We start from the raw sequence: 27,453 nt of genomic DNA on the forward strand, positions 1-27,453 counted from the left end.
GAAAGAGAAATGAACTGAAACAGCACACCACATTTAAAAAATACTCAAAATTAAGCTTTGTTTAGTGATCCAGCTGATTGTCAGGTTTGGCATTTTCCAGTTTGGATTCCCTTTTGTAGTTGGAGAAAAGTCCACTTACAGTGGTACTGCATAACTGAAGCAAAATAAATAGATAAATAGATAAATTAAGGTTTAGTAACAGCTTCAGACTAAGCAGGTTTGGAGAGTTTTTTTTAATCAGTCATTCAAGTTGTAAACTGTCTGTGCCTGGCATATGTTTAAGAGGCCTCAAAAAGATGTAGACAACACAAAAATGGGCATAGATACACACATTAAAAAGAAAAAAAAAGAAAGAAAACAAAAACTAAACTGTCCAAAGAACCTAAGAAGAAAGGTAAAATTTTGAAGTCGTGGCTTAGGCTCTGCTTCAGAGAGGACACATTTTTGGTACACGGGTCTGGTCAAGCTCTGTCTTTTGGCAGCCTGTGGCACATGAAATCAAGTAGGGGACGCAGACTGAAATGCCACAAAAATTAACAGCTACCATTCTTACATGAACTGCTAGGAGTGCTGCCCCAGTTTACAAGGCACATTCCAAATTAAAATTAACAAACTAAAGTATTTAAGAGCACGAGTCCAACCAGACTCTATTCTTCTCCCTAATTCTCCTACACAAGCACCCAAATTTTCATCAGCTTTATCCCAAGCAGTCCTTCATATTGAAACATCCCTCTAACTCATCCTACAACCCTCTCCTTTCTTCATGCTTAAATCTCTCTAAAGCACACAGCCCCCAGACTGAGGGCTCCAAACTTCCACAGAAAGACAAAGTTTTAAAAATTAAATAAGTAAAAATACAGTGAACAGAATTTAGCCGGTAAATCGACAAATGTCAGGACAGGAAAGAGGACAAAAACCTGACCCACCCTCCTCTTATGACAAGGATTAAGAAAGTATTTATTCTATAAATATTTTCATTTCAGGAGCTGAAAATGGTCTGGCATTGCTAAATAACATTATTATTCTCAAACAAAAGCTTGGCAAATGACTTTTCATAAATATTACATTTTAACTAAAATAAAGGAATAGAAACCAGGGTAACTTCATTTTTAATTCTTGAAGTTCCCTGCAAAAGAAAATTAAGTGACTTCAGCACTTTTGTTGAAGAATATAGGCAGAAATACAGTATAATGATTCTTTCCATTTCTTAGTTACCAATATGATATACCATGGCATAGACTTCTAAATAGAAAGAAAGAGCTATTATAAAATGACTTCCAAAAGAAGAAAATTGTTACATTTTTATAAAAAATATAAGGAATTCCAACATTAAGATCATACAATATCAAATTACATCCACTACACAGATTAAATATATAATTTATTTTCATCTCTCCCATATAATACATCTGAATTATTATTGGATTTCTGCATCTTCCTAGAGGAAACAAGGTTTACTTTAGGTTGATCGCATTCTGTGCTTTCTTCTGTTAAAGGCAGGCTTGTAGTCAAATTTGGTCAGACTGAGAGATTTAACTATAACCATTTTCCTCACAATTGAAAGGTATAGAGAAGTTTAAGCTCTGTCTCTCACAACTGAGATTTTTCTCCTTATTTGGCCTACAATAAAAGAATTCATCCACTCAGTTAATACCAAGAACTGAAAACATCTATAGAAAATAACCTGCTAAAATAAATATGGAATGTTTGTCACGTCTTAAGATTTTGAGATACCCTGAACTCACATTTTGGTTGACTATAAATCTATTGTGCTACTGAGAAGATGAAGAAATTTCCCATCAAACTAACAAAGTCTCTCAGACCTAAGCTGTATTAGAGCAGCTTTTAACATGGGGCGGGGGTGGGAGAGGGAAGGGACACACACTACTTTGCTAATATCTATCTTTAAAATTCAGAAATAACATCACATAATTTCACAACCCTACACATTCAGTCTGGGGTTTTAAACTGCAACTAATTTTCTCTTGCAGTGCTTATTCTAACATTTCTGCCCTTCTCTGATTTGCTGGCAAGCAGTTATCACTTTGTTTGTGCACGCTATCTCACAGAGAATAAACAGTGACAGCAACTGAGGCTTCCCAAAACTGTTGTAGAAGGGTAACCAGCAAGACTGGCTATCAATTCTCATCAACTGTTCATTTTTCAAAGTAGGTTTTCCTACCAAAATGACTTCAGGAAGATAAATGTTATACAAACCAAAGAGGAATAGTTAAGAATGGCCAAAAATGTTTTTCCAACCTCAATTATGGTGCCACAGTGATGCATCTCTCAAGAGGTAATAAAGTTCTAACCTATGCAAAAGATTTGGCAATGATTGCAACACTACGCTGAAAAGAGTTCCTACAGAAAATATTTTTACAACCTATTTTTCTTCCTTATTCCTGAAGTTTACTTATTATCTCCTGCACTTAACTGACCTTTTGAGTTATGTTTTTATAATTAAATTAAATTTTCATTTTTGTGCTATTCTTCCATTTTCCACAGTTTATACATGACAAACTACACAACACAAATTACAAGTTATTTGACAGTTACCACGAAAACAAAATCTATATCTCAAAAAACTTCTATCCAACATTTTTTTTTGTATCCTACTATTAGTAACAACCAGACTTCCAACTTGATAAACACATCTATTGGACTCACAGAAATATTCCTCCACTTTTGATCCTGAAGGTCACTGTCATACAACAGGAAAATTTCCTGGGTTTGCTTCTATATAAACTCAGAGTACATCAGTAGTGAGCTACCAATACCCCTCTAACATGTTTACCCAAGATCCAAAATCTCTGCCAAAACCACCTGTTAAATCCAGTTGGTGAGGGGTGCTCTCAGATGACAGGTAACAGACTGGCTGGGAGACTGCCAGCATCAGCTCTTAATCTGACTGCTCAATAACCAAAGTACCAGGCAGCAAACCTGGCTTCAGCCTTCTCCACAGCTCTGACCTGCTGAATGGAATGGGTACAGAACCTGAAAGCTCAAGCACATGAAGACTTCAGGACCATATCCAAGTAAAGAGAGTTGACTCTCTGCAGACTGAAGAAAGCTATCCCAGGCCTGGAAAGAGCTAAGAAATGTTACATACATCATGTAACTTCAGTCCTACTTGCCTTCTCAACTGTGTATGTGGAATGCTATGAATCCAACTCCAGAATTTAACTCTACTCCTCCTTTGTAAATGACTTGGTATATTATTCAAGGTCAAAGAACATGCTGCTACAGAGTACTGTCACATCCAAGTCCAAGACAATTATTTCCCTGATACAAAACCACACAGCAATACAGAGCAAGTGTTATAATTAGGCAACAGTCTAACAATAATTTAGAATTTCCAATAGTATATTAAAAAGTCACTCTCCTCATCAGACAAAGTATTAATCCAGCACTCTCCTGTGATTAAAAACTGTTTGGGGAGGGGAAAAAAAAAAAACAAAACGGATAAACTAAAAAGAGATTAACTCAGGTGCCTATGCCCTAGTCTGGACCCAGCAACACAATAGCAACCTCCAGCAATGATATAATTCTGTCAGGTCCTGCTCCAATGATGCCAAATTACAGAAATAGTAGATTTTTTTAGGGAGAAACAATACAATCTTGAACCTCACACTAAGTTTTCAGTGACAGCACTATTGTGACATAAATTGTATGGGTTTTAGCATTTCAGGATTAAAATTAAAAATTACCTTTGTACAGTTAGAGAGAGAAAAAAAGAAAAAATAAGAAAAAGTAATGATTAGTTTTCACATGTCTCTCAGTCTGGAGTAAGCAGGATGAGTACAGGAGTTTAGATGTATGATTTATAGTTCAGGTCTTCTTTAAATGGAAAATAAAATCCAAGTTGTGAATTCAAAACATGTTAAGCACATTAAACCTCTGTTCCTTATGGGAATCAAAGTTGCTTTAGTTCTGAATGACAGCATCCATTAAAGTTTGATGTAATTCAACTGAACTGCTTAAATGTCTTACCTCTAGTTAAGCAAGCTAATAGACATGCCTATAGCCGTAAATACAAATTTAGTCTAAAGTCACACTCCAAGCGAGAAACACACGAACAGACTGAGAGCATATTTTTGTTCTCCACTTCCTTTCATTAACTTTGGTCTGTTTAAAATAGCAAGTTTTGTACATAGTTTTACAATCAGGTTTCTTACATACTGTTTCAGGAAAAGATTCACTTAAGAATATTACTCTTTCAGAGCTTTTACCCAAGAATCATAGAAGTAATTCTGTTGACAGTTATTTACAACAAATCTAACATTTCACTCTGGAAGCACAAGGCTTGGACATTCTTAGTGTTTATTAACACAATTTACCATTAACTTTGTTCTGTCTTTGCTCATAGGTTTTCACTTTTTACCCAAATTTTCTGCAATCTTTTTAGCTACACATTAGATAAATCTAATGTGTGAAGCAAGCTAAAACAAGATGTTCATTGGCTGCCTCCCAAGTCATTAAACGCCTACAACAAGATTCCTCTCATACTCTCAGGATCAGACTGCAACTGGATAAAAAAGTCTGTTTGCAATCTAAAGTCTGTTATTTCCTCATTCTTCTATTATTTAAGAAAAATTCTTCAATGAGCAATGAATGCAGCAAAGCCAGTATTTTCCCCAGTAAGGAGCGATACAGTTTGGGAAGGCTCAAAAGGTAGCTTCGTGTAATTCACAAAATCTGATGAGCAAAGAGATAAAAATATAAACAAGATACGGTAAATATGCTCTTATGACAATCCATAAAGACTTAGAACAACATCGGTTTTGTAAGAGAGGTTTTGAAAAAACAGTAGAAAATAAGATGAAGAAACTAGTAACTTGAAGAAACTAGTAACTGGTGAATATTTACCATCATGAGAGGTCGGGCATATGATGTTCTGCATTTAATCTTACACTGAATATAGCCTTTCTCCAAAGTAACTTTTACTGAAAGCAAGTAGGTACTGCACTGACTTTTTACCCAAGACAGCAAAAGCCATGTGGCCCTGAAAACAACGTACCATGAAAACTCATGTTAGACTCTTCCCAAGAACTGAGTGCAGATACTCTCCCAGGTATTATTGAGGAGGGACCTCAAGACCTGTAACAGAACTCTTCCAGATCTGGTGCATTTCATTAAACATGCAATTAGCAGTATCAAATAACATTTTTAAAATCCCAGGCAAAATTACTATGTTCATTTATGTGCACCTTCTTTAGAATCATAGAATAGTTAGGGTTGGAAAGGACCTTAAGATCATCAGTTCCAACCCACCTGCCACGGGCAGGGACACCCCACACTAGACCATGTCGCCCAAGGCTCTTGAATACTGCCAAGGATGAAGCATTTACTACTTCCTTGGGCAACCCATTCCAGTGCCTCTCCACCCTCACAGTAAAGAGCTTCTTCCTTGTACCTAACCTGAATCTTCCCTGTTTAAATTTGAACCCTTTACCCCTTGTCCTACAAGTACCCCTTGTACCCCCCTACAGTCCCTGATGAAGAGCCCCTCACCAACATTCTTATAGCTCCCCTTCAGATACTAGAAGGCTGCTATGAGGTCTCCACACAACTTCTCCAGGCTGAACAGCCTCAGCTTTCTCAGCATGTCTTCATATGGGAGGTGCTGCAACACCTTACCCTCGTGGCCCTCCTCTGGACTTGCTCCAACAGCTCTATGTCCTTTTCATGTTGAGGAAACCAGATCTGTACACAGTACTCCAAGTGACATCTCACAGGAGCAGAGTAGAGGGGCAGGATCACCTCCTTTGACCTTCTGGTCACACTCCTTTTGATGCAGACCAGGATACAGTTGGCTTTCTGGGCTGCAAGCACACACTGAAGCTGGCTCACGTTCATTTTCTCATTGACCAACACCCCCAAGTCCTTCTCCACAGGGCTGCTCTGAATCTCTTCTCTGCCCAACCTGTAGCTGTGCCTGGGATTGCTCCGACCCAGGTGTAGGACCTTGCACTTGGCATGGTTAAACTTCATGAGGTTGGCATCAGCCCACCTCACAAGCGTGTCAAGGTCCCTCTGGATGGCATCCCTTCCCTCCAGTGTATCAACTGAACCACAGCTTGGTGTCATTGGCAAACTTGCTGAGAGCACACTCAATCCCATTGTCCATGTCACCAAAAAAGATGTTGAACAGGACCGATTTCAAAACTAACTCCTGAGTTACCAGTCTCCAACTGGACACTGAGCCATTGACCACAACTCTTTGTGTGCGGCCATCCAGCCAGTTCTTTATCCACCGAGTGGTCCACCTATCAAATTAATGTCTCTCCAATTTAGAGACAAGGATGTCGCGTGGGACAGTGTTGAACGCTTTGCACAAATCCAGGTAGATGACATCAGCTGCTCTACCCCTGTCCATCAGTTCTGTAGCCCCATCATAGAAGGCCACCAAATTGGTCAGGCAGGATTCCCCCTTAGTGAAGCCATGCTGGCTGTCACCAAGCACCTTGTTGCTGTTCATGTGCCCAAGCATGCTTTCCAGGAGAATCTGCTCTGTGATCCTGCCAGGCACAGAGGTGAGACTGACTGGTCTGTAGTTCCTGGTCTTCCATTTTCCCTTTCTTTAAAATGGGGGTTATATTTCCCTTTTTCCAGTTATTGGTAACCTCACCTGACTGCCATGATTTTTCAAGTAAGATGGATGGTGGCTTAGCAACTTCATTTGCCAGCTCCTTCAGGACCCACAGCTGGATTTCATAAGGTCCTATGGTTCCTAAGATGATCTTGAACCTGATCATCTCCTACAGTAGGCCTAAAGTCTTCATGCCCATGGCAGGGGGGTTGGAACTAGAAGATCTTAAGGTCCTTTCCAACCCTAACTATTCTATGATTCTATGCCCCACATCTGCCTTCCAAGACTTGAGTGGTGTGGCTGGAGCACTTCCTGGAATAAAAATTCAGACTGTCTAGAGAAATACATTTCTTGGAATTCAGGAACATTTCTTACACAATTATGCCATCGCCCACTGCTAAGAATCCACAAGAATACAACAAGCCTCCTGCATGTTTGTAGCTCCTAACTTTGCCAAGCTAATTGTTTGAGCTGAGATTTTCCAGTCTAGGCAGTAGCGAACATCTGATCATTCCCATAAGCCACCTACCCATTTACAAGAGCAACACTGAGGACAATACAAGCAATACATGTATGTTCCTACTCAAAGAGGTAAGAGCTGCTCTACTTGATTCAGACTCAAGATTCATTTCAAGCCTTCTTATTTTCCTGCCCCAATGTAGCTGAGGCAAACACTAAGGAAAAGAACGCATTGAGCAGCTCCCAAACAATACAAGCCTTTTGTGGTATGAGCAGTCAGCTTCCAGCAAGGCACCAGATAAGAGAACCAATTTAAACCAAGGCCACATTCCTCCTCCCGAAGTCCTAACCCCCATCTCTACAAGATGGGAAGCTATGTTTCAAAATCAAGTTATACTGGCAAGAGACTGGCTATCTTCCTTTAGTTGCCCTAGTTCTTCGGTTCCAATAAACACTGAAAAACATTTCCTTAATTAACTTTTCCATATAAGTCTGTGATTTTAGACCTCCTGTATCTTTCTTCAGCATCATCCCCATCCAACCCACAGATTCACAATCTATTTTCTCATTGATCATATGGAAGTAGTTTTGTATCACCAACTTTCTTGATTCCCCTTCTCCTTACCTTTTCTAGTGCTACTGTACCCTTTCTGAGGTGGAAAGGGATCAGGATGGTACATTCAACATGTGAACGCAGCAGAGACTTAAGAGGTTGACAGAGTCTGGTTTGCTCTCAGGTCTATTAGTAATTCACTTTAAAGTCATTCTACTTTGAATCTAACTTGTTAACAGCTGCTAAACTTGTAGCTGCTTCGAGAAGAAAGAATAGCGATGAAGATTCAAAGATTCTCTCCCTACCCTCATTCTGCACCACAGTAATGACTGCTCAAGAAGCCATCGCTGTCTGTAAATAGCTAGGGTTGTTTCTCTCCCATTTCAACTACATTGCAATTCAATGCTGATAGAAGCAAACACAACTTTACCACACAAGCTGCTCAGTAGTATGAGATATTTTGCATTTCTGCACAGGTTAGCAATGAAACAAAACCAGGCTAAGCGATTTTGTACTGTTGAACTGCCATTTGATTTTTCATATCCCCTTGGGGGGGGTTATTTGTGCATACTCTGTAGAGTGAACTTACAAGACCTTTAGAATTATTAAATGATGCAGAGAGACAGCTCTGGCACTAAAACAAAAGAGAAAGTTTTCCCCATTTTTCTCCTGCTTAGTTTAATCCCTGAGGAGAAGGCTGACTTTGTCCAGGCGAAGGGACATGAAACTCTCTTCAGAAAGAAAAGAGGTAAAAAGAAGGTGAAGAAAGAGTTGGTCAGAATAACTTCCCCAGGGAGAAGGAAACCAGCAGAAGGAGAGGGACACAGGCTGCAGCTTACTGTCTGTTGTGGGCAGCAACACCAGGACTGGGAGGAACTGCAGAGCTAGCATCAGCAGTGAGGAGAAACATGAGACCTTGGAGAAAGACACTAGGAAAAATGAAAAGACTAGAACAGGTGAAAAGGATACATGAACTACAATAGTGTATCAGTGGTGAGGAATGCAACTGGCTGTGGAAACAAGGGAAAGAGCAGGGGGCAGAGGGCAAGGCACACTAGCAAAGATGAAGGGAATAAAGGTTTTGGTGAGGTAAGGAGTGGGAAATGAGACAGTACAAAAAGGAATTAACTACAGATCAAAAACAAGACTGAGGCAAAAGGATTATTGAAGGGGAAAGCAAAAGGCAAATACTGAAAATGTCAGAGGAGAAAAGCACAGAAAAATGTCTAACACAGCAAACACCCATCCTAACATTGGCGCGAAGTCCAGACCCTGCCAACCCTCTGGCAAAAGTTCCCTCCTTCTTCTCCTTTTTTAATCATTAGTTCCCAGTTATTTAGGCTAATGTCTGTGTTGTGAGAAGGTTGAAAAGAAGAAAATGAGGCATAAGGAATGGAACCACTGCAGAGAAGAGAAAAGCCATAAGGAAGAAGCTTCTATTTCCAAGGATAGAAAATGGCAGAATACACAGTACCTGTCAAATTCTTTTACCTTTTCAGCATGACCTTCAGGAATAAAATCAGTCAAATTCATATGAAAAGGGAAGGCAGAAAAAGAAGAAAGCTCATACGTCAAGGGTGGTGACAAGAACCTGGGACTGGCAATATGTGATACAACTAAATTGTAAAAATGGAGAAAACTCATGAAAGCAGAGGAACAATCTGCAGAAGCTCATTGTAAGATTTCATTATAAAAATTCTAACATAAAAAAGAAGCTGCAAAAGTAGTAAATACTGCTGCTGACAGACCCTGTGATAAAACAGGAAAACATGAGACAAATCAAAAAGTGTATCAACAGAAGAAAAGCAAGCAGGAACAAGAGGATATGAGAAGTCAGAAATACTTACACACCAGATACCATAAGGAAGTCTAAGCAATGGAATATGTAGGATACTATACAAAGAAGAATATATGACAAAGAAAACGTTTAGAACAGGAATTAGAGGCAACAGCATTTGAAAAGGACAACAAAAGAGCAGCTCTGCTAGTGAATATGAACATTTAAGTAGTATTGCCCCTGACTGCAGAGGCAAATACGAGCTCATACATACAGCTAAGCTACCAGATGCATCATCTGCATTAAATTACAGAGGATGAACGCAGCAGAGTTCACAGAAAGACAGCCAGGAGCCAGAGTCAGAGGAAGGACGACAAGCCAAAGATTAGAAGTTTCATGCAAGTAGCCTGGTAAAAAGGATTTTAAAACCCTACAAATAATATTTTTCCCCTACTCAGACAGCATATGTTTTACAATGGTTATTGAAATAACTGAATGTAATAAAGACATTTTGTCCCAATCAACATGTCACTACTATACAATAGGATAACTCAGACAAACTAAGAAGTGCAACATGCACTTTGTTTCCACTCATGACGTTTTCCACAGTTGGATAAAAATAAAAACAGCATGTCCTTTATCAGAGCTGATAAAAACAGAGTAGGTCAAGGATTCTTCCTTTATCCTATTATTGCCAAGAGAGAAAACATGTTTCTGCAATGCCCTACCTAAAAAAAAACACAGAACAGACCTTTTATATTTGGCAAGAAGCATGGAAAAGTTCAGGCAAGGGGCCAGATGTTTTGTTAAAATGCATAATGGTATGGCTTAGCTTTGCTGGGGACCCACAAGCAGTGCTCCAAGAATCTGGTCCCAGTGCCCTCCTTTCTTATTTAAAACCCAATGTCAGACTTCATCCTGAAGGTATAAAAACATATTTACATACACATCTCCCCCCAGATCTCTTACAAACGACAACAGCATATACTATGCTGTAAAGACGAAAGTAATCTCCTAGGAAGACAAAGCTATATCCATAAGCAAGATAAATACTTTAATTAATACATTAAGTTGCTGTAGCACAGCCTTTCATAAAAACAAGGCACACTGCTGATGAACGTTGCAGTGAGAGCTTGTACCAGTCCCCTTCAGCTCTTCTCTCTTTTTTGCTACTGTCACCACCTGCTCATACTACCACATACACGCTATGTCCCCTCCTAAGCAGCACACAGAGGTTTCATGTATATATATGCCTATATAGCTTCTCTTTTCCCCAGCTTTTTTATGGCATAGCCCCTATCTGGGTAGCTGTGCCTAGATTTTGCTACCAAAAAAATAAAATAAAATCTCAACATATTTACATAACTTAGAAAACCCCTTCAGTCTCTTATTCCACTGTATCATTTTACCCCATTACCTTCAGAATTTTAAGCATTTTAACAAAACACAATAATTTAATGTGATATGACACAGATTTGATGGAGCAATGGGACTCAATGATCATGAATGAGATGTTACAAATACCGAACAAAAAGACTGAATAATATTGAAGAAAATACAATGATAAATGGAAGTGTAAAAAGACACAGTGATGAGTGCTATTTTATAATTGCATATAAATTTTAGAAACCTCATTCAAGAAAAGCCATGGAAGGAAGATTCCTTCCTTTAAATTTTCTTTACTATTCATAGCATATGAATTGGATTGTACGCAACAACAGAGCAATTAGTTTAAATACTGCCAATATTCTCAGTGGTGATAATTGGTTGCTTCTTGCAAGAACATCTGTTCCATCTTTCTTAAGAAATGAAGTACAGACCCTGTTACCTAGACAACAGAATCCTTCTGAGCATCATACACTATAAAAGGGCAATATCAACCTAAGTCACACTTCATATTCGTTCTCCCCATCGCTCCCTTATTGCCATTAATGCAACCAAATGCTGTGACTTTTTAACATCAAGCCCACATTTATCAGATCACATAAACTCAGGCCCACTTTCACATGCATTAAACATAACAGTTGTGTTATTGTCCCTTGGCCAAACAACAATCACTCTGAGCCTTTGTATCCAGCCAGTTTCTACCATCATGACTGCCAAGTAGTCAGGCTGAAAATGCTGCAGCTTATGAGTACTCTGAGAGCAAGTCTTATGAAACCTAGAAATATCAGCTCTGTCCCCTTGAATGTGGTATAGAAACAGTCACCTTCAGTGCCATGCTGCTGGATTATGGTAGATATTTAAGTGCTACTGGGACTTATCCCATACCAGCACTCACTAGAGCCCTCCAGCCAAATTAAGGACAGCAGCAGCTAATTAACTTTCAGAAGACGCCCTTCGTTGCCTCAGGAAACTCACCACAAAATTATGAATATTGATGAAATATGAACAACAATGAAGTGCACCAGCTGACAAATTCCTCTGCACGCTTTAGTTAAAGGGATAGATTTTTTTTTTCTATGTGCATGTGATGGAGGACCAATGAACATAGAAGCTCACATGGTGCACGAAACCTAAAGATTAATCACTCAGAAAGGAAAAGAGCTCACTGGGGCAGAACAAGCTGCAAAACAATCACCACCACTCAACTATCACCCTAATTTCATCTCACTTCATCTTCCTTCTGACAGTACCCTGAACTAACTTTCCCCCCTCCTTCACCTTCTTTTCAGCTGGGAGATGAGGAGCAGCACTGTCTATACTCAAATGCATATGCTGCAGCTGTGGGAGAAACTTCTGTAAGAAACCTCTAAAGCTTTTACATACTTGGTTTTGCACATGCAATAGCAATCATGCCCTGGGTGTGTCTATCAGTACAACTCAATAGCACCAGAAAATGCCAAGCAAGTAAAGGAGAAAGGCTATTAAATAAAAATGCAAGCAAGCAGTTCACCACAGACCACACAAGAGAACTAAACACTTAAGGACTTTACTAATGCAAACATGACTGGTCTTTTATGAGAATGCTCTGACAAGTTATATTTCCACTAGTATGCAGAGCAACACAGAAATAATTATATAAACATGTGATAAGCAAATAGATGGCATTTTGAGCATTAACTAGAGTAACCAGGAGTATATTAAGTTTGGCCACAGAAGATAAGTGTGGGGTTTTGTTTGTTTTGCAGATTCTGCATTTTTAACGGAATTCAAACCAACTTAATTTGATAAGACAGAAATGGCTTTAAAGGAAGGCTTCCCCAGAAGCACCTTATCAGCAGGGTTTCATAGGAGAAAGACAACATTTAAAATAATCCCAGTGGGATAGGAATATAGATCATTTCTCATGCTCATCTGTGCTGAAAAAAAGCCCATGAGTTCTCTAAAAGTACTGAAGAAAGAAACTACAAGCTTGAAAATGGTCTGGATTTGAGATGCCCAGAAGAAGGAAAACTGAAAAAAAAGAAAAAAAAAAAATCTATCTGGCCTCAAACTGAAAATCTGAACAATGGAGATAGCTGAAAAAGATTAACACTTAAAATCACAGTAGAATTCCTTAGACTACAAATCTTCAAGTTCAGTAAATTTCTGATGTGGAATGGTACACAAAAGACAATTCAGTAGCTGTAAAATATTTTTAGGCCTCAAGTATAAAATACCTAGAATGTAAAGCTGCAAGGATCACTCATCCTCAGAAAAATAAAACAGACTAGATAAAACATAGGTAAGAACAAAATCACTAATACATAACAAGAATAAGTCAAAAAAGAAAAAACAGTTATTGGTCTAAAGTGCAGACATAAGGCAGATGGGGATACTGAGCAAACCTTGGAGTTTGGTCAGGGATAGAACATTAATCACAGTAATAAGAAACTTTCAGAGCAGAAGCTTAGAGAAGTCAAACCAAAATGGATCCAAGATAGAGTTAGTGGGCAACTGTACTGTTTGTAAATATTAAAGGCATCTGGAGATAAAGGGAGAAGAAAGCAAGGAAAATAGTACAGAAGGCAACTGAGGTAAAAAAGAAACTAGAGCAATAAGTGAAAATATGGAAAGACAATGAAAGTTGAGAAACAAACTCTGCAGGGGCCATGGGGTGGGATAAATTCATTAGCAGTGAAAGAAAAGGCAGAGGCTTCCTCAAATGTCTTCAAGAACTGGCAGCAGATGTCATATTTCATAACTGCTTATAATCAATATTATTCTACTGATAGCTTCTTTCAATATGCTCTTCCCATATTAAAAGAAAAGAAAAAATATTACTTTTTTCAACTGTATGGCCTGTCAGGACTACCCTAACATCAGTATCCTTGGGTGGTAGCATATGAAAAAACAAAGTCAAGTATACTGACCATATACATATACCCACAATTTAGTACGTGCTCTACACACAGGCAACAGGCAGGAAGCACCCTGACACTGTTAATGAGATAGGAAGGATGACCATGATGCTCTTTCTACAGGAAAGGATGATTTTGCCAGCCTGATGGCCAAGTGGAGTAAAGAACAAAACCATGATGCTCACACCTTTCTTATCAAAATGCAAACTAAGCAAACTCTATATATTAAAAACCTCACACTGTAAGCCTGTGGAAAATGCATCACAGGCTTAAAGACATCCAGGCTATCCATTTAGTCACCATTGTACTGTTAACTACAGGAATGAGAACTAATGAGAACAGGAGGTCCTCCCTGAGTCTCAAAATCCCCATACAATAATATATAAAGACAACATAAAGACAAGAAAAAACTCAGTATGATACAATGGAAGCTGTATTTATCAAGAGATATTTTTCAGCTTACAGAGGTTCACAAGAAAACAGCACACTGAAACTTATAATGAAACTCAGTGAAGATATAATAAAGTTTCAGCAGAAGGTAACATGACATTTTGCCTTCAATAACAAAGCTGACTACAACTTACATACAAAAACCTGCAGAGTAAAATATGATCATAGACTAAAACCACCATCCACTTAGCCATACACAGGACAGAAACCAATGCCAAATGATGTATTGAAAAAAGTAACTTTTTTTATTAACATTTGGTCAAGCCCTAAAGATTTTTCCACTAATGTTCTGTTTTCAATCCAGCCATCCCTGTTCTTTATCTAGTTTAAATATTACTAATAACATTCTATTGCTGCCGCAAAGACTTAATGGGAGCAGAATAGCCTCAGTCAGCTTGTGAATCAGGATTAACAGAGACACCAGTGAGGATGACATTGTGTTGGGAATACATTATAAAACAACCTCCTAAGGATAAGGTTTGGGGTGAAGTCTTTCTGCAACTGAAAGTCTCTGAACCACAAACCCTGGTTCTTATGAGAGACCTTAACCTCCCTGACATCAGCAGAGCATAAGCAACTCAGGGAATTTTTGGAGGATATCAGGGGCAACTTCTGGAGAATATATATTGGATGGGCCAATGGCAGCACACAGCTGTTGTCAAACAATTAAGAACTGTTTGGAGATGTGACCACCAAAGGCAGCTTTGGCTATAGCAACTATAGTGTCAGGAAAGCCAAAGTTCATCTTGAATTGACACTTACAAGGAATATTGAGGGCAACAGGAAGAGCTTACGCTACATTAGTTATGAAAGCCTGAACAAGAAAATGTGAGCCTGTTGCTGAATGAAGCAGGCAATGTAGTAAAGTATCCGAAGACAGAGGTCCAACTTAAAAAGTATCCACCATCTGAAAACCCACGCCACCACCTCTCAGTCTGAAGCATCAAAACCAGTCACATGTAATGTTAAATTAGATAAAGGCACAGTCTAGAGTTATGTGAGGTCAATATACCATTCACACAATTTTAAAACTCCCCACAGAATAAACTGAAAACATGTATAAACTAATTTTACTGAACTAGAAGGTAAGTACAAATGGAGGAACATAAGGAAAAAATATAATGAGAGACAATGAGAAACAGAAGACAGAGAAAGGTTTGACACAAATTCAGAAGAGAATCCAAAATTTACAAAACTTTCCAACTGATGCATTAAAACGTATATGTTCATGTGTGTACACACACATGCAATTATGCAGGGAGTATTTAAGTTTGGCAAGTAAGTATTTTTAAAATGTCTCTCCATCATCCGCAGCTCTGTTGTTCTTTATCTAATTTATTTAGTACCTATTTGCTTTCAATGCATTGCTGCCTAGAGCTTAACCTGAAGAGGCCTGGCTTCACTTTTTTGTTCATTTCTGTTGACAGCACCATCAGCTGGTTTTGCATTTGTGTGTTCTGAGAACATTCAGGATCTGAAGTGAACAGCAAATTCAAAGACAGAACTGAGCCTGAACAGCATTGAATGCCATTTTCCCTATCCAGCTGCACTGGGAATTCAGATTATATCTAACTGATGTCAAGCACCAAATTTGTAGAGAAGCTTCTTCTGCTCAGTGTTACAATGGGGTAAAAGCTTTCTTTTTATTCTTTTTTTTTAAATACTTGCCACAGATGTATTGAAATTGTTCTCCTGCTTTGAGCAGACAGAACTTCAAGAAAAAGAAAGTAACCTCTGTATGAAAAAAAAACTAAATTGAATTTTGTATTTAGAAAGCAATGGTGTGCTAAAAGCAGTATTTCTCTTTTCCTTTCTCCTTTGTTAAATTGCTTGAAAAGGTGGCTGTAGTTAGACAATGGAGCTGACAGCTGCCTCACATGATGCTCTACTTTTATTACAATTATTTGACAAAAAAAAAACAAAACAAAAAACAAACACTTCAAGCTGTGAAACTTCTTTTCATAAGCATCACAGTGCATTTGTGGGGCCAGTAAGAATAAAGTAGATTTAATTGATTAAAACAAAAATCTCTTTATTCTACAGATTTACAACCTGTGTACTTTATTTAATGAAGTTAATTGTTCTTTCAGATACAGTAAAATAAAACAAAAAAAACCATCCACAAAACCCTTTTGAAGAATAACCAAAACAGAAATTTAAGTACTCTCTCATACAAAAAGCATTCAAATTAGACAGATTATACAAGATTAGGCAATGTATCGCAAAGAGCTCTTATTCTTTCTATGGCATGCAAAACATGAGCTATCATGTAGCTGAACCAAAACCTTTTTTCCAGCTGATTCATACTTAAAAAATCATGATCCACAGACACTTCTAGCCAACACATGCCTTAATTCTTGAATAAAAATCCTTTTTTTTCTTTTTTTAATATATACTACCTGAAGCTATTGAATGAGGGAGTGGAGTTTCAAAGTTTCCACAAACAAATCTAACAATCTTTTCTAATTAGCTACTAGAGAATTTACGGGGAGATTTTATACTGCCAAATATTCTACACATTTATGTTATCTTGGCAAGGGAAAAGAAGTTCTCACATTCAAAAGGAATCTCCTACAGCAAATGTACTCAGGGACACAGGCATTTTAAAGCCTTGTTTCACTTAACTTCACCTTAAACAAAGACAGGGATGAAGGCTGGAAACCTATTTTTCTGCATAACAGGAAACACTGCAAGCTGCTGTGATAGCAAGGTTAAATAAAAGGTCAATAAAGCCAAAGAAGAAGACTTATATCTATTATGAAATTTTATATAACTATACTTGTAATGCCTGTGGCATTACAAATCTTCAGTTTTATTAATACTGAAAAAGTTGTCATTATTCCTGTACATCTGATCTTTTCTACATTCCTAAGAGATGCAAAGACACGTCAAATTATAAGGCCAGCCTAGTCCACAGTCTCAAATTAAGTAACTTCACATTCAGTTCATTTGTCTAAGTGGTTTCAAATGTGGCAGGTGAGAGCAGCTTGTAAATGACATAAAGCACCTGACAGAGGTAAAAGCAAATAAGCTTTACCAGCTCTACCATCAAGGCACAATGTGTCCCCTTGAGTGTCCCTGTGCCATGCTGCCAGCAGCACTGCTGAGAAGCTCACAGGCACAGCTTAGAGACACAGTACATCTAGCTGGACTTCCCCGGCTCAGCTTCAACGCCAGAACACCACAGACCCCCAAAGGCAAGAGGGATACACCGCCCCAGAAATCTGCCTACTCGCGAAGGAAGGCCACAGACAGCAGGGAGGCAGATAAGAATATAAATATAGTGAGACAGAGCCTTGCTCAAGAGAGTCACACACACAAAAGTTACAAAACCCCATCATTAACCTGTAAAGATTCTGAAACCTTGCCTGCCCTCAGAAACTGAGAATGCCAAAGTATTTGTACCTTCTAGCACTTTGCAACATACACTGTATCAATAGGCAAAAGGCCTGAGAGCAATGTGTGCACTCTAAATTGTTTGAATGAGCTTTCAGTAACTCAGTGTTACAGTCTGAATTATTTTAGCCTGTACCCATAAATGCAAGTATGAACACAAAGGCTAACTAATGTTCCCACTAGTGTCCCACAGTGCACTGGCAGCATTTCAAGGTCTCCCAGAAGGAGCAACCTCTAGCAGCTTCACTAACAACCAGCACACACACGCACAGGATGTGGCAACTAAAATGGTTACACATCCCAGACCTAACATTCATGTAGGGCAAAACTGCAGCAATTCAGGGCACTCTTAACCAAGGCTAGTAGAGAAATGCTGCTAGTTTCCAGCTCTACTTCTCCCATTTAAACCATCTGTAACAGCCTAGTCTAATTATTTTTGCCCACAGGGGAAAAAAAAAAAAAAACAAAAAAAAAAAAACCACTACTGAGCTATAAAAAATCCTGACATAGGAAAAATGCAATGAAGTTTAGAATTAAGGTCTCTATTAACAGAGAAAGTGGCTAGAGCTGGTAATTTATCCTTGGAAGAGTGGAAGGTCTCTGTGTTGGGGATGGAGAGAAAAGCTGGAAAAGATCAGCTGCTGACAGAAGAGCCTCCTAGGACCTAATTCAAGCCACCAGTTCACACAAAACCTACAGCAGGCTGCGCTTTGGGCAGGGGAGGGTGTGGGGGGGGGAATGTTCTTATAATAAGACGAATTGCTCTCTTCCAGATTAAGAATTTCAGAGAAAGACTGTACTCCCTGAAGTACAAGTGACTGGTACAAATACTTTACTGGTTTCCAGGACATTTTACTATTTTATTCAATATATTCCATGGAACTGTCTCCATAAGAGAATACCCAGAATTCACTAAAGCCACTAGTTTTCAGAGGAAAACAGAACTTATTTTTCATTTGCCACTGATTTTTTTCAGTATATGGGCAACTTGTACCAGGGAACTGTTATAAGTACGAGACTGAATGAGTGTTTTGGTGGCAAACAGACCCCAAAACCAAGAATTTGGGAATAAAGATCAAACCCTTCAGAAATTTTCCAACAACTTTGCATAAGGTACCCAACTTCAGCAACCAGTCAGGAGCCTCAGGATAAAAGAGGGACTCGCAGCTTTTATTGCAACTTTGCAAACCAATGTTTCTTCATTGTATTTCACTGCTGAGCACTATACAGTACTATTTTATTAGTACAAAATATTGATCTGCTTACTAGAAATACACCTGAAAGGTATGACTATTTCTGTAAATGGACAGAAATATTACAAGGCTGTTTTACAGAATCACAGAATCTTTAGTTTCAAGGGACCTCTTGAGATTGAGCCCAACCTCTGTGCTCAAGTACAGCCAAGTAGAGCAAGCTGCCCACAAATTTGTCCAGATGAGCTCTGAGCATCTCCTCAGATGGAGACTTCGCACCCTCCCTGGTTAAGCTGTTCCAGTGCTCAGCCACTCTCACAGTACAGAAGTGTCTTGGTATGCAGATGGAATTTCGTGCATTTCAATGCATGCCCACTGCCTTCTGTCCCATCACTGGGCACCACAGAGAAGAGTCTGGTTCCTGCTTTTTCATTCTGTCCTATAATTTACACACACTAGTAAGATTCCCCAAGTCTTCTGTTTTCCTGGCTAAACGACCCCCAGCTCTCTCAGCCTCTCCTGTTACGCCAGATGTTCCAGTCCCTTTGTCATCTTCATGGCTCTGCACTGGGTTCATTTGAGTTGCTGTATGCCTCCCTTGTACTGGGGAGGCCAGGGCTGGACCCAGCACTCCAGGTATGTCCTCACCAGTATTAAATTAGAGAGGAAGGATCATCTTCCCTGACCTGCTGGCAATGCTCTGTTTAATGGCCATTTCTACGTCTTGTTGAAGTCCCTCTGAACAGCAGCACAAGCATCTGGTGTATCAGCTATGTCTCACAGTTTTGTATCATCCCCACTATCAGCTTCTGGGGTACATTAGAATCACAGAATCGTAGAATAGTTAGGGTTGGAAAGGACCTTAAGATCATCTAGTTCCAATCCCCCTGCCATGGGCAGGAAAATGTAACACTAAACCGTCTCACCCAAGGCTTCATCCAACCTGGCCTTGAACACTGCCAGGGATGGAGCATTCACAACTTCCCTGGGCAACCCATTCCAGTACCTCACCACCCTAACAGGAAAGAATTTCTTCCTTATATCCAATCTAAACTTCCCCTGTTTAAGTTTTAACCCATTACCCCTTGCCCTATCACTACAGTCCCTAATGAAGAGTCCCTCACCAGCATCCCTGTAGGCCCCCTTCAGATACTGGAAGGCTGCTATGAGGTCTCCAAGCAGCCTTCTCTTCTCCAGGCTGAACAGCCCCAACTTTCTCAGCCTACCTTCACTACTAGTGACTTGTCTCCAAATGGACTTCGCACCACTGATCACAAACCTCTGGGCCCAGCTGTTCAGCCAGTTTTCAGTCCACCTTATTTTCCACTTATGCAACATGTACTTTGCTAACTTGTCTGTGAGAATGTTACAGGAGACAACACCAAAAGCCTTGATAAAATAAACAGCATCTGCATCATTCTCCTTATTCACCAAGCAGTTCATCTTATCATAGAAGATTTATTAGGCTGGTCAAGGATGATTTCCCCTTTGTAAATCCATGCTGACTACTCCAAATCATCTTCTTGTCCTCTGTGTGTTTCCATAAGGATTTTCTTCATCATCCTCCCAGCAACTGCAGTATGGCTGACCAACCAGTAGTTCCCCTGATCCCCTTTCTTGGAAACAGAAATGATACTGGCTCTCTTCCATTCCTCAGGAACCTCTTCCGGTCACCATGATCTTCCAAAGATAATTGAGAGTGGTCCCGTAATGACATCCAAGTAGCTTCCTCAGCATTTGCGGGTGCAACCCATCAGGTGCCACAGACTCATGTATGTCTAGCGTGAGTGCTCCCTAACCTGGTCCTCCTCCACCAAAGGTACATCTTCCTTGCTTGACTTGCCCTCTGGTCTCAGGAGCATGAGATTCCTGAAGGCTAGTCTTACTGGTAAAGGCTGAAGCAAAAGTTACTGAGTACCTTGAACTTTTCCATATAATTTGTTCCCATTCAGCAGCAAGCTCACATTTTCTTTAGTCTTACTTTTGCTGTTTATGTACTTATAAAATCCTTTCTTGCTGCCCTTCAAGTCTCTTGACAGATAACTCCAGACCAGCCTTGGCTTTCTTAGCTCCTATTCTTGCAGAATCAAACAGCAACTCTATATTTCCCTTGTGTTGCCGATCCCTGATTCCAACTCATGTATGATTCCTTTTTATGTCAGAGTTCAAAAAGGAGCTTGTTGTTCATCCATGCAGGTCTCCTGCTGCCTTGCTTGCTTTCCTGTTTGTTGGGGTGGAACTTGGGTTTGGACATGGTGATCCTTGAATATCAACAAGCTCTCCTGGATCCCTCTTTTCTCCAGGGTTGAATCTCATAGGATTCTTCCAAGCAGATATCTTGAAGTCTGCTTTCCTGAAGTCCAGGTTTGTGATCCTGCTTTCTGACATGCTCCCTTCACTTAATATCCTAAACTACACCATCTCAACCAAATAAGTCAATAATAATAATCATACTGTAACTCTTCAAGTTGTTAAGAGACAGCAAGGACTTACAGATTAATCTCTACTACTGTTCAGCCTTTGGTTTCTGCAGTTCCTTATGTGAAAAGCAACAGATAATCACAAGTTCTGGATGTGACTTAGCCAATAACATAAGTTCCAATGGAGACAGCCACAGTGTGCAGTCCAGCAGCAGAAACCTAAAATCCACTGTCCAAATCAGCCACTAAATTTCTTTATTTAAATAAAAAAAAAATAAAAAAAATCAAGCAAAAACATTTTACTGCCTTTTTCTGCTCTCCTTTTATTAACACAATGAGACTGCGCTTTTCTTGCACCATTAGAAACAACTGCACTGAAGTTCTTCCAAGCTCAGGGACAGGCTACATACCCAGGTATTTTAAAAGCAGACAGAGAACAGCACTGATTAAGAAAAGGGTTATATTTTTCTTTCTCTGTCTCAGCTTTCCAAAAATCCACAATCAGAACTTGATAGTCTCTTCACTGTAGAAAGCAAAATACTTGAAGTAACCAGCATAATCCTCTCACAGGAAGTAAAGCCTTTGGGACAAGAAACCTCAGATAAAGTTCTATTACTCTAGTGATTTTGATAAACAAATACAAAATTCCATTACTGTTAGCTGTTCACAAACTTTTAAAGTTACAGCTATTGGTCCATAACAGATGATGGCCAAGATACTCCATAGAAGAAAACAGCCCTAACAAATAATACCCCTCAGGTCTGTTTGCTCTGGCTCCACTCACTCTTCTTCCAAGAAGCCTACTCTAATAAGGTTAAGGAGCAAAGAATAAAACACAAAGGCAGCAGAACTGAATAAAAGTCTTACCTTCCCCCATAAAGTACTTAAGCTACATTTTCAACATAATGAAGAAAAAACTTACACAAAACATGCACTGGATTATTTCTAAATCCAGTTTCTTATCCTTCCCTACCTTCACACATTCAATTATGTTCAACTCCTCAGTTTCCTTATTCCATATCAAAGGATACAGAAAAGTTCATTCTGCATCAAGAAATCTAGTTCCTTGACCTAACACCCAGCAGCACAATCACATGCTCTTCTGTTGCATAGGCTTCCAATGTACCTTTAAACTACCTTGCAAATTCCTAGAGCCACCTTGTCTATAAAGTGCTTTAAGAATTCACAAAAATATTTTTCCTCACTTTACAAAAAGAATCAGAAATGCCATCCTGCTGTTCAAGCAATAATTTGGAACCATCGCTCATTCCACAATAAGCTAATACAAGTCTTGAGCTGAAAGAGGTGTCGTATTTGTTAACAAAATAATCATGTAAAAATGCAAACTCCGTATTTCATAACTCTCACTCATATTCTGCAGCACTACACTTCAAAAACACTGTTACTTAAGCCAAGCAATAATCTGCCATGTAGCAAAAAAACACAGAAATAGTTGAAATTTTAAGTATCTTCAGAATAAACTTGAATTACCAGGAAGAAATTAGTTTCTCCTCCTCTCCAATTCTTTAATATATAAGTATCCCTTGCAGTTCTTTCATAATCAATACGACAGAGTTGGCTGAAATATGGGTTCTTTCAGCAGGTATCACCCCACAGTTGAAAGTAATCATCACTTGCCTGAGAAGCCCATATGATGTTTTCACTGACACAAGCCTCTTTTCAGGAAAAGGTCATATTAGTAGTGATCAAAGAAAGTTTTTCAAAATCCTAAGCACAGAGACCGACTTGATCTGTAACACCAAAAGAGAGGAGTCCTTTGCCTTTTCTCTTAGGGAAAGTTAGCCTGAAGACCTTATTCTGACTGTCAAGGCAATACTACACACAAAATTATCTTGGACTACAAAACTGAATGCCTTTTAGTTCAGCGGTATGTTCTTTGTCAAGTATCTTCAGGTTACAAAATTATTAAAATATTCTGAACACACAGACAGACACACACAAAACCACTTCTTTAATTTCTCTCATTTTCTCAGCTTCTACAGAATGTGGGTGTGGTTTGGGGTTTGTTTTTTGGTGCTGGGAGAGTGACAGTGAGGGCTGTAGGATGGGGGCTTAAATGTCAGAAGAACTGGTCATGGCATTTTAATCTGGCCTCTTTCCAGGCTAATTATGTAATCACTAAACATTACCCTCTATTACCTATCTAAACCTTTAAATACAAGATTAATTATTAATGCACTAATTATAAGTCTGCTTCTCTTTATGGGAATTGTACCTAATTCTGCTTGCTTCTGTATGACAAAGTTCAGATTTCTTTTTCAACTAATTCACCTTTACCTTTTTCACATTTCTAATATTTGATCAACACGAATTCCACTGAGGCAAACAGTGGTTTGCTACATTATCTCAGGTTATTGGGGTTTACAATAAAGCCTGAAGAAGAGTAAAGCATCATTCAAGGAAGAATTACAAGAAGAACCATTCAGAAGACTCAAGCAACTTACACAGGAGTTGTGAAATTTCCCAGGCTGTCCTGAACTTTGCACAAAGATCCAGCAATCAAAAACAACAAGGAAAAAAAAAGTTTTGTCTGCTTGATTTTTTTTTTAATTAAGACTGAAGTGATGATGTATCATCCAAAATAAAAAAAATAATTTGATACACACTAATTCCTCACAATGTTGTGTCCAGGTATGACAGAACCAGCTCCATACCACATATCACAGTGCTACTATGACAACAGGAAGGTCTCCTTCAGATTATTCCACACATCATCTCCATAGTAGTACAATTTAAAACAAATGACAAGAATCAAAGAAACAAAAACCTCAATGTTGCCATAACTGACTTTATAGTAATGAGAATATAATCTAGTACTGATATTAAGAGGATTACTTATTTCTTCCAAAATCAGAAATATTAGCGAAAAGGTCACAGATCCTTGTGTAAAGTGACTGGCAGCAATGCAGGCAACTCTCAAATCCACAAGTGACCTTGACCTTATAGTGACAAGCACTTGAAAAGGACAGTAGTTTTATCTGTCTCTTCACACATAATTACCATGGGCACTAAACACCATGGTATAGTGGTTTATTCAGTTCATGAACATCATGAGTTTCTAATGCCTCACATTCCACTGCATGCCTAAATGCTCTATTTAAATGCAACACTACTGGATTATAAAAAGCTTAAGGCATGATCTTAATACACATTTCAACAGGCCTCAGCATAGTGACAGCATTAAAACAAGGTAAATACTTCATCAAGCAAGTGCACTTTCGCAATGCAAGAAATTTTTGCATTACAAAATTGTACTTACTTTCCAGCACTGATAGTAATGCAATTTTCAGTTATAAAACAAATATTTAAAGATCAAATTATTTGCTTCATATACTTAGAAGGAATTATAGGCATTCATGCCTATATATGTGCTCAAAAGCATATAATTTCTGAATCCATTTTTTCACCTAAGACACATGTAATAAAAATACAATCAAAACTGGGTTTTATCTTGCTATGAAATTTCTCTTTACTTAACAAAACAAGCAAGGAATGAGGAAAGCAAACTGTTCTCAGGTACTAAAGAAGAGTAAGCTACCATTAGTCTGAAACAGAAAACACTATTAGCAAGAAGACTTGTGATGACAGTTGTAATCTTTCAGAGCTTTTTCCCACAAGTTATTTTAACAACATCCCTTCTTAAAAACAAATCTTAGTTAAAAGGTTCACGTGTATACTCCTCATACACATAAAAGTAGATAAACAAAAATTATACCAGAAAGAGGTGTATTACCTATATCTTTCCAGTAAAACAAACAAAACCAAAAAGCAAACCATTATTATTTGGAGAAAGCATTTTAAGAAAAGGTCATGTTTGAATAACTGTCATGCTTGCATACTTAAAGAAAACATTTAGATAACCTTTATATTACTTAACTAGAGACAATAAAATACTTGTTGAATAATAATGTCAGTAAAATACTTTCATTTATGTACACTTACTGCAATCTCTCTACAGGCCGACATGGATATTCCTGTACCTTCAATTTGTTTCAGTGCATATTCCTTTTCATCTTTTCTGTACAAAAAAAAAAAAAAATAGAAAAAAATAAAATCTTTAGCTCTGACATCTGGCAATAGTCAATAAAAGTTTAATGATTTATTTCAATTTGGTCTGAATCACCAGGCCTTGAAAGCTGATCTGTTTTTACACATAAATTACATATTATTAAAAGCAAGTTTCCTTTTAACACACACTTCAAAAAATTCCAAACAAACATAGAGAAACTTTGTTAACCTATAGCCATTTCTTTCTGAAAGCATACAGATAACTGCAAATATGTCTACAAAGAATAGTTTTCCTGAAATTCCAGGATACTGTCTACTACCATGAAAAAGCCATGCAGTAGTATGCCACATCTGGAAGAATCTCATAGAAATACCCAGGAACCACAAGGTTCTTATTTAATTTTGCAATCCACTGTCAATCCACTTTTACTTCTGAAATACTATTCTTACTATATAAACACTGGCTACCAACAGACCCCTTCAAGGTGTATGAAATTGTGTCCTCTGAAGTACAAAGATGGAGAGCATGATGATGTTCAACATGAACATTATAGTACTATCCTATTAAATAATCACAGTTTGAAGTGATCTAGAGAGAAGACCAACAGAACAAGAAAATTAAGCAGTATCTTGAAGCCCTTGCAATATAATGTAACCAGTTTACTGCTTACAGTACAGTTTTGCAGGATTCACCTGTCATCAATAGATGTTAAGCACTAATACCCACAGCACTGATGGACTCCTGCAAACTCATTAATTACAAGCAAACAAACCACAGGCCCCCACCCAAATTCCATACGGCATTTCTGGTAGACTTCAGTTTCCCCTTCCACTAGTCCCAAGCCATTTTGGTCTGCTGCATTGAAAAGTTACCTTGAATTCTTTTCAGCCACTAAGGTTTTAACTTAAAAGCCTGTATCCTGTGCAACACCAGCCTCTTTTCCCACTCTCTTCCAGATCCCCAATACTCTGAAATTCATTGGATGTGAAGTGGCTGAATGGAGGAATGTGGGGAGAGGATGAGATCGACCAGAAATTATAGCTGTCCACATGTTTTAGTGACTACAGGTGATAATTATTCCCAATAATTTTTAATAGCAACTAAACCCACAAAGCATACCTATAGTTAACATTGTGCTTGGCTCCCATTTTGCACTAAGTTTTTTGAAGGGAAAAAAAAAAAAAACAAGAAAAATTCCAGAAGTATTCTGACTACACATAAAAACTCAGTGCACTGCAACTTTTGCAAAAAGTAAACCCACCTCTGAAGAAGTAGGAGTCACTCAGCAGCTGTTCCATCTATGAAATCCAAGTTCTGGGGCTTATTCCTCTATGCTAATTAGAATGAAGCAGTTTCATATTGCAATATTTTCAGCATATAACTTCTGAATCTGCACTGAGGCAGAGAGGGCCACCACCCAAAACTTTTCAAAGGCAAAAGAAAGCCAAAGAAGTTACCATCACTAAAATTAGGCCAAATACTGCATTAACACCGTACCAGAGTAGTTCAACAAGTACACTTTCAAGAGTAAATTCAGAAGCATACGTATCAGCTTCCCAAGCAGAAGGATTCACCAGAATCTACTGATACAGTGATTTGAATTCCTTCTTTGCTCCCCACGGGGCTGCCCTGTATTTTCATGAATTAGTCATTTAAAAGAACTTGGTTCAAGATGTGGATGAAGAACCAAAAACCATGTAACTTTTCAGGTAATCAGTTCATATCTTATCTCACAGAAACTGGTTTTATTTTATTAACCATTTCAAATGTTAAGGAGTAAATAATAAATGCCCATCCTCTCTCATACACTGTTCTGCTATCTATGCAGAAGTATGTAAACTGCAAAGTATTACCTCCACAATTTGGATTGCTCACTGAGACTGTGAAGACAAAATTATACTGTCTGCAGAACCAAAACCAACTCTGGACATTTAAAACTGGTCATGGCTTTTAAACTACAGTCATGCTTAAAACAACATGGTACAAAGCAACCCCACACATACCATCCTGAATCCCCCAACAAGGTAGTCACTACAACACTGTAGTATACCCTTCCTTTTAGCATGCCTACTTTACTCAGCACACCACCCCACTAATACAGCTACCCTTGAACTAGTTCTACAGATGTAAGCATTGCATTCAGTTACTCAGCCCTCCACTTTACTCAGACTTTCACAGACTAAAGGTCACTGCAGAGACTGAGCATGCCATTTGGCACACACTGCCTTCAAAAGCACTGCTTAACACCCCTGTCACTGCAAGTCCGCCATCACTTAACAGCTAGCCACTCTACAGAGGATTTT

The 27,453-nt window shown here is 38.6% G+C and overlaps 1 protein-coding gene across 1 annotated transcript in view; it reads right to left on the minus strand.

Moving 5' to 3' along the window:
- The window catches only part of CDK19 (cyclin dependent kinase 19), a 128,031-nt gene that overhangs the window by 82,573 nt on the left and 18,005 nt on the right, over positions 1–27,453 (minus strand). The window contains exon 2 of the mRNA XM_034060622.1: positions 25,084–25,159. Within this exon, the coding sequence (XP_033916513.1) occupies positions 25,084–25,159 (76 nt within the window). The remainder of the gene's footprint in view (positions 1–25,083; positions 25,160–27,453) is intronic.

The sequence above is a fragment of the Melopsittacus undulatus genome, chromosome 3 (assembly GCF_012275295.1).
Source record: "Melopsittacus undulatus isolate bMelUnd1 chromosome 3, bMelUnd1.mat.Z, whole genome shotgun sequence".
In the NCBI taxonomy this organism is placed as follows: Eukaryota; Metazoa; Chordata; class Aves; order Psittaciformes; family Psittaculidae; genus Melopsittacus; species Melopsittacus undulatus.